Source organism: Hemitrygon akajei, chromosome 9 (assembly GCF_048418815.1).
Source record: "Hemitrygon akajei chromosome 9, sHemAka1.3, whole genome shotgun sequence".
Lineage (NCBI taxonomy): Eukaryota > Metazoa > Chordata > Chondrichthyes > Myliobatiformes > Dasyatidae > Hemitrygon > Hemitrygon akajei.
Window position 1 is genome coordinate 161,208,005 of NC_133132.1, and position 7,495 is coordinate 161,215,499.

Below are 7,495 nucleotides of genomic sequence, written 5' to 3' on the forward strand. Positions count from 1 at the left end.
AGTTTAATGTTTTGAAGTTAGAAACATAATAATTGGGTCAATATTTCATTTCTTTCACTTAACAATTCTATATTAGATGTTCATTCTTCCTGCTAATATGTCCATAGAATTCCCATTTGGTGGTGCATGTTTGTGTCAACATTTGTTAATCTATCATTACTCCCTAAATAATGAATTATGCTGCAAAATAATGCTGCAATTACATAGTTTTAGAATGATTAAGTTGCAAAAAGTAAATCTTAATGTATATCTTTGCATAATATTTTCATTTTCAAATATTAATGTTGAATAATTTTCTTTTTGTTTCAAAAAAAAATCTAACAGACCAGAAACCAGTTCTGGATGCCATTTTAAATGGAGATGCAGGAACAAATAGTGAAACAGCTTCAGAAGATGCAACATTCAAACAAAAAGATGGTGCAGAATCCTCATCTTAAGTTGGTCTTGCGTTACTTGAACACTAATATAGTTATTTCTGCACTTGACTGGTAGTATGGAAGGAACAATGTATGAATGTGATCACATCAAAAAATAATGTCAAAAGCATAACCTTGTTATGTTCTGGATTAAGGGGTTCCAATGATGCCACAAAACTGCTTTATTAACAGTCCTGCATGTATGAAACTATTTTGACTTTGCAGTAAATTTGTAGGAAGATACAAATTTTGAGTTACACCAAACTTCAACTTGAAACTGGAAGGATTGTTAGCATGTACTAGGTGTGAAACGAAATTTAAAATCAAAAAGCATGTATTAATACCGTGTTGTTGCACTTTCCCTTTGGGTTCTTTTGTGCACAATGTTGGCACAAGAAGCACTTTCAGCATTTTACAATTACAATCTGTTACTCTTTTACTGAGATATTTGCTTCAAGGTTGAACTAAAAAGGTTCAAGGAAAATTATGGATTTATATTTGCTTCTCTTTGTTCATGCATAATTAATCTGAATATATAATCCCCTTAAATATGTGCAGAACTGTTAAACAGAATCTCTTAATAGTAACTGTGACCTGACCCACAGTCATGTCCATAAAGACTGTTGTGCATTGCATTCAATATGATTGTTAGACCTGAATTGACATTGTAGTTTAAATCTATCAAATGTGATATGTTGTAGTAAAATTTAATGAGCCAGTGAGTTATGAATTATTAGGTTGCATAGCTGCATCTCATTGGAAGATTATTTTTCTTAACAAAACATTTTAAAATGCAGCTATAATAATTATTTAAAGATAACCCGAGTTACATTGTTGTTGTAAGTACACAATTCCTATATACTATATATCCATCCAGCATTGAAATGCACTATTTGTAATTATTTAGTTATTCTGCAAAGATGTTAAGTGTAATGTCTGGTGAAGTTGAGATGATAGTGGTATATTTTACATAGTATCACTTCTTCAGGTAACTTGCACCTTTCCAAGAGTACGGTTCCCTGTACACGAGTCACTTGCTCATTCAGAATCAGTAAAATTCTGATTCACACAGTGCAGCTAGTGTAAAATGCAATTTTTTAAACTTCTGTAAACATGCTTGAGAATGTTTTTCATTTAATGACAAGAATTTGGATTATAGAAAAACTGAAGCTACAAAAGATTAGTGTACACCTAGTAAAAATAATAACTTATTTTCTGTACACAGGACGAGTGATACTTGCCACTCCTGTTTTTTTTTGTGTATTTACAAATGGAGGTCAAACTCTTTCTGTTCATATTGTAAGGAAACAAATGCTTCACTTTTTATACTGTATGTTTGTTTTCAGTTGTACTAATAGTTACATTGCTATTTTGCAGTAAATAGCTCAAAGTTGTAAATATGTACTCATTATTGGACTTTTGTATTTATAAAATTATACTCTGTTTATGGTGAATGCTTATTTTTATGTTCTCCCTTTCCACAGCACCCAAGGCCCCCCCCACCCCCAGCAATCTCTGTCTTGTTCTCTCTCACTCCCTCTCTCTATATTGCTCTTTCTCTAGCACGTATGTACATTTTACATGGCTTTAAAGTTAATTTATAAAACAGTGGTGTCTACAATTAAGTATATTCATTTAATTGTTACACTTTACCATTTGGGCTAAGCTGCTGAAACAGTTTGGAGTGACATTTTCTTCATTTTTTTTGTTGCATATTATTTGCAATCACTACAGTTTCTGAAGCTGAATGTGATGCTACTCAAATGGCAAAAAAATCCTCTTTTGGATGGGAACTAATGTAGAAACATGCATGTTCAGAATTTGTGGGGTAATTATATGTTGTACATTTATGAAAATATAGGATTTATCTCAATACAATTGTAAATCAGTTTCTTTTAATAATGACTGATAAACACTTTCTAAAAAGCCTTTGGCAATTTTGCCATCTACTTCTGATTTTTGAAATTTAATGGCACTGTTCTCTTACCTACCTAGAAAAATGTTCATCTGAAAATCCTATTGTTTAATTTACTCAACTACTAGCGTTTGTCCACATTTACATTTTTATATAAAACTGGTGTCAGCAATGAATTCTGTTTACTAGACATTGAAGCCTCACTTCTTTCTTTCAGCACCAGCCTCTTGCTGTGTTAATTGAACAAGAGAGAATTGAAAGAGCTGTTAGTTTATTTTGTTATATTCACTAATACAAAGTGTATAATGTATTGTATGCCTTTTGTTTTACAATCCAATATATTTATGCTATATTATCATTTATTTGTGTCTCGGAAGATCTTAAATTTGCCTAGATGACAATATTTTTATATTTTGTAGTTTTGGTTCTGTGCAGTTGCAGAAAGCATAAAAATGCCAAAGTAAATGGGGGAAGGCAAAGGTAATTTTCTTTCAGGATTGTAAAAGTAGAGATTAAATTTCTTATGCACATATCGGGTAACAGGGAACATGGAAGGATAGAAACATAAACAATTTAAGTTACCTAATTGCAAATATGAATTTATGTAAGAACCATGCGATTATTTGCACAGCTTTCTTCCATAAATTTTAAAATCTGGTTCACATATGTAATCAAAATGTTTAACTTCTCCAGGAACTTTTATTTTTTTTTCAAAGTGTGCAAAAGATATACTTAAACCTTGCATAACTCATGGTTTTATAAAACCATAAGATGTAGGTGCAGAATTAGGCCATTTGGCCATGAAGTCTGCTCTGCCATTTCATCATGGCTGATCGGTTTTCCCTCTCAGCCACAATCTCTTGTCTTCTCCCCATATCCCTTCATGCCCTGACCAATCAAGAATCTATCAACCTCTCCCTTAAGTATACCCAGTGACCTGGCCTCCACAGCCGCCTGTGGCAACAAATTCCACAGGTTCACCACTTTGACTAAAGGAATTCCTTATCAAGCATTGTTTTGTCATTTCCAAATATCTTTAACCAGTTTATGAAGATGATAATGTTACTAGTCACAGAAGGAGTCCGAAACCTGTTTATAGCAGTGCAGAGCCAATAACCAGAGTTACACCAGCACACATTCTGTAATCATCAACACGCATAGTTCCACACAATTGATCAAAGGGCCATGAAAATGGACAAGGGAGAGCCAGTGGATGTAGTGTACCTGGACTTCCAGAAAGCTTTTGATAAAGTCCCACACAGGAGATTAGTGGGCAAAATTAGGGCACGTGGTATTGGGGGCAGAGTACTGACATGGATTGAAAATTGGCTGGCTGACAGGAAACAAAGGGTAGTGATTGACAGATCCCTTTCAGAATGGCAGGCTGTGACCAGTGGGGTACTGCAAGGTTCGGTGCTGGGACCGCAGCTGTTTACAATACATTAATGATTTAGATGACGAGATTAAAAGTAACATTAGCAAATTTGCCAATGACACAAAGCTGGGTGGCAGTGTGAAATGTCAGGAGGATGTTATGAGAATGCAGGGTGACTTGGACAGGTTGGGTGAGTGGGCAAATGTATGGCAGATGCAGTTTAATGTGGATAAATGTGAGGTTATCCACTTTGGTGGCAAGAACAGGAAGGCAGATTACTATCTAAATGGAGTCAAGTTAGGAAAAGGGGAAGTACAACGAGATCTAGGTGTTCTTGTACATCGGTCTATGAAAGCAAGCATGCAGGTACAGCAGGCAGTGAAGAAAGCTAATGGCAGTCTGGCCTTTATATCAAGAGGAATTGAGTATAGGAGTAAAGAGGTCCTTCTGCAGCTGTACAGGGCCCTGGTGAGAGCCCATCTGGAGTATTGTGTGCAGTTTTGGTCTCCAAATTTGAGGAAGGACATTCTTGCTATTGAGGGAGTGCAGCGTAGGTTCACAAGGTTAATTCCCAGAATGGTGGGACTGTCATATGTTGAAAGGTGGAGCGACTGGGCTTGTATTGTTACGTACCCCGTAACTGGGTGTCTTACCAGCAAAGATAGAAGTATCCATTGGAGTCTGGTACTATTTTCAAAACAGTGTATATTAGTAAAATATACAAATCAATATCAACAATGCAAATGTACAGATAATACACGTTAGCAATACTAAACCTAAAAGTATGGGTATAATAATAATAATAACCAAGCTCTATCGTCGTCTAGGGGATAATGAATTATCATGGGAAAGTATTAAGTTCAGTTCAGTTCATGTAGGCTGAGGTAGTTGTTGATTCTTCTGTTGTAACTGTTGGAGGGAGGGAGGGAGAGGGGGAGAGAGAGAGGGAGGGAGGGAGAGGGAGAAAAAAAACAGTGACCGCTACAGTCATTCAAACCTTCCTTTACTTTCTTGATACGTTGATGTGTTGTTGTGGCCATTCAGGTATGACCCCTCTGTCCTTTAGCTAGACCGTTCTTCTATGGTGGACTCATCACCCAGGCAAGGGTGGACACACACACAAGCCCCCACCAGCCTCGCTATAAACACTGAGTTAAAATTGACCGATCCTTCGTTCGGTCTGCGATGCCCCACACTTTCTCGTGGGTTCCAACACTTAAGCAGTTCTCACTAGTGTGTCTCAGGGGTGTCTCCCCAGACCTCACTTTTATCCCTACTCACGGGGTCTCAGATGTCAATCAGTTTTGAATGGCTGTGTCCATCAAACCAGCCCACTCCGGCTGTCCACTGAGGAATTTTAATGAACAGAATGGTACCAAGTAAACAGCCCTCTCCAAAAGACATAACAGTAAATCAATGGCTCCTCTCCTCTCTCTTATCAGCAGCAGATGTTCCAACTTGTTTTCCTCTTATCTGTGTCTTTCTCTCATTCTCTCTCATGAGCAGCGTGGTAACAGTAACAGTTTGTGATTCTCCCAGGGAAGGGGGACATGGGCAACTCTGTACCCTTCTGCCCATCAGAGTTGTTCATCCTTCGTAATAGTATACACTGGAATTTAAAAGGATGAAAGGAGATCTGATTGAAACATATAAGATTATTAAGGGATTGGACACGCTGGAGGCAGGAAGCATGTTCCCGCTGATGGGTGAGTCCAGAACTAGAGGCCACAGTTTAAGAATAAGGGGTAGGCCATTTAGAACAGAGATGCGGAAAAACTTTTTCACCCAGAGAGTGGTGGATATGTGGAATGCTCTGCCCCAGAAGGCAGTGGAGGCCAAGTCTCTGGATGCATTCAAGAGAGAGTTAGATAGAGCTCTTATAGATAATGGGGTCAAGGGATATGGGGAGAGGGCAGGAACTGGGTACTGATTGTGTATGATCAGCCATGATCACAGCGAATGGCCTACTCCTGCACCTACTGCCTATTGTCTATTAAATTTTCATATTGATACAATACTGACATATGCTACCAAAAACCTAGCCTGCTTTCCAATGCATTGATTGGAGTGAGACTATACACTGCAATAACAAACTAGTTCAAACAGTTCACCAAAACTAGGTTGCTTTCTTATAAAATTTGAGATACAAAGCTAAAACTGCTTAGGCAAGCAAGCAACCAGCTTTATGCAGGAGGTAGGCATCAAAGGTGACTTCCTTGATTTGTTGGGAACAGGTTTGTCTTTCATGCTTGCTTAATGACTCAAAACAATGTTATTGTTTGATATGCAACACGAGTGAATCTGCAGATGCTGGAAATAAATAAAAACACAAAATGCTGGCAGAACTCAGCAGGCCAGACAGCATCTATGGGAGGAGGTAATAACGATGTTTCGGGCTGAAACCCTTCATTAGGAGGGTTTGATATATTTATGGTGCTGATGTGTGCACCAGAAAACTACTGCAGAGATATCTTAAATATGGCTACTTATTCTGTACTGCAGCCAACAAACGGACATATGTTTGTACCCTTTTTCAGTTCAATTATTACCAGAGCATAAAGGACGCCTGCTTTGTAGAGTCTTGCTAACAAAAAAAAACATAAACCATGAGTTTATGTTCCTCAGTAAATCTCAATATTTTAGTTCTGAAAATTCAGAATAATTTTCTTAATTATTCTGGGGGAAAAATTTCCTAATGGAATATGTTGGAAAGACAGAGAAGTGACAACTGAAAAATCTTTGTCAAATGAAATCTTTCAGTTGGTTCCCTCTACAACAAACATTTGCAACTGTATTTTATAACTAGATCAAGCAGAGTGTAATTTATTGACAATATTAATGTTATATCTCAAATAAAATAATGAAATGGTATGTGTGCTTAAAAACTATGAAATTTTCAAAATGACTCCATTGACCTTTTGTGGCCAAATGGAGTTCAGGGAAAACTATATTTTCCCGCCGATTTTTTCCACCAGTGGGTGATAGCTTAAGTTATTGATATTTATGAGTATCTGTTATATTCTGTGACCAAGAATAAAAACAAAATGGTTAATACTCCCAAGTATGGAGAAGAAATTGCAGATAGTAAAATTAGTATGAAATAGCAAACATGATTAAAAATAATTCTGTAAGAAACATTCTCCTCTAATGTGATGAAGGCTTTGTTCATAAAAAAAGTCACAAAGACAAAAGGTCCATTGGAGTTATTTGTGTTTCAAATTTAACTATTTGTTAGAGAGGAATGTTGGTGCTCAATATTTAAATAGAATATAAGAACCGTATACTTGCAATGTCTTCATGATAGAACATAGAATAGTACAGCACATTATAGGCCCTTTGGCCCACAATGTTGTGCCGACTGTCAAACCCTGCCTCCCATATAATCCCCCACCTTAAATTCCTCCATATTACCTGTCTAGTAGTCTCTTAGACTTCACTAGTGTATCTGCCTCCACCACTGACTCAGGCAGTGATCACAAACTTAGGAGCATTGTGTATGTTACTGGCTCCATTATCACCTTTTGACATCAATCCAGTTTGAAAGTCACAATATTGCCCAAATGATATTAACAATTGAACAGAAATGGAATATAACAAAAATGGCTTATCAACTAGTTGCAATACACTCAATTTAAAATTTCTGAAATGTGTAAAGTTACATTCTTAAGGACCCTTGATGATCTTTGCTTACTTAAGAGAAACATCAGTGAAACTAGTGTTAGCAGGCTGCAATAAGATCAGGTAGATGAGATCCCTTGTCCATTGTTCATTTGGGCTTTTTTTTGTGGG

The 7,495-nt window shown here is 36.9% G+C and overlaps 1 protein-coding gene across 2 annotated transcripts in view; it reads left to right on the plus strand.

Moving 5' to 3' along the window:
- The window catches only part of gopc (golgi-associated PDZ and coiled-coil motif containing), a 54,916-nt gene extending 52,227 nt beyond the window's left edge, over positions 1–2,689 (plus strand). For both annotated transcript variants that reach the window (XM_073057404.1, XM_073057405.1), the window contains one exon: positions 325–2,689. In XM_073057404.1, coding sequence (XP_072913505.1) covers positions 325–437 — 113 coding nt within the window. In that variant the 3' untranslated portion in view covers positions 438–2,689. The remainder of the gene's footprint in view (positions 1–324) is intronic.
- Positions 2,690–7,495: the final 4,806 nt, after the last annotated feature.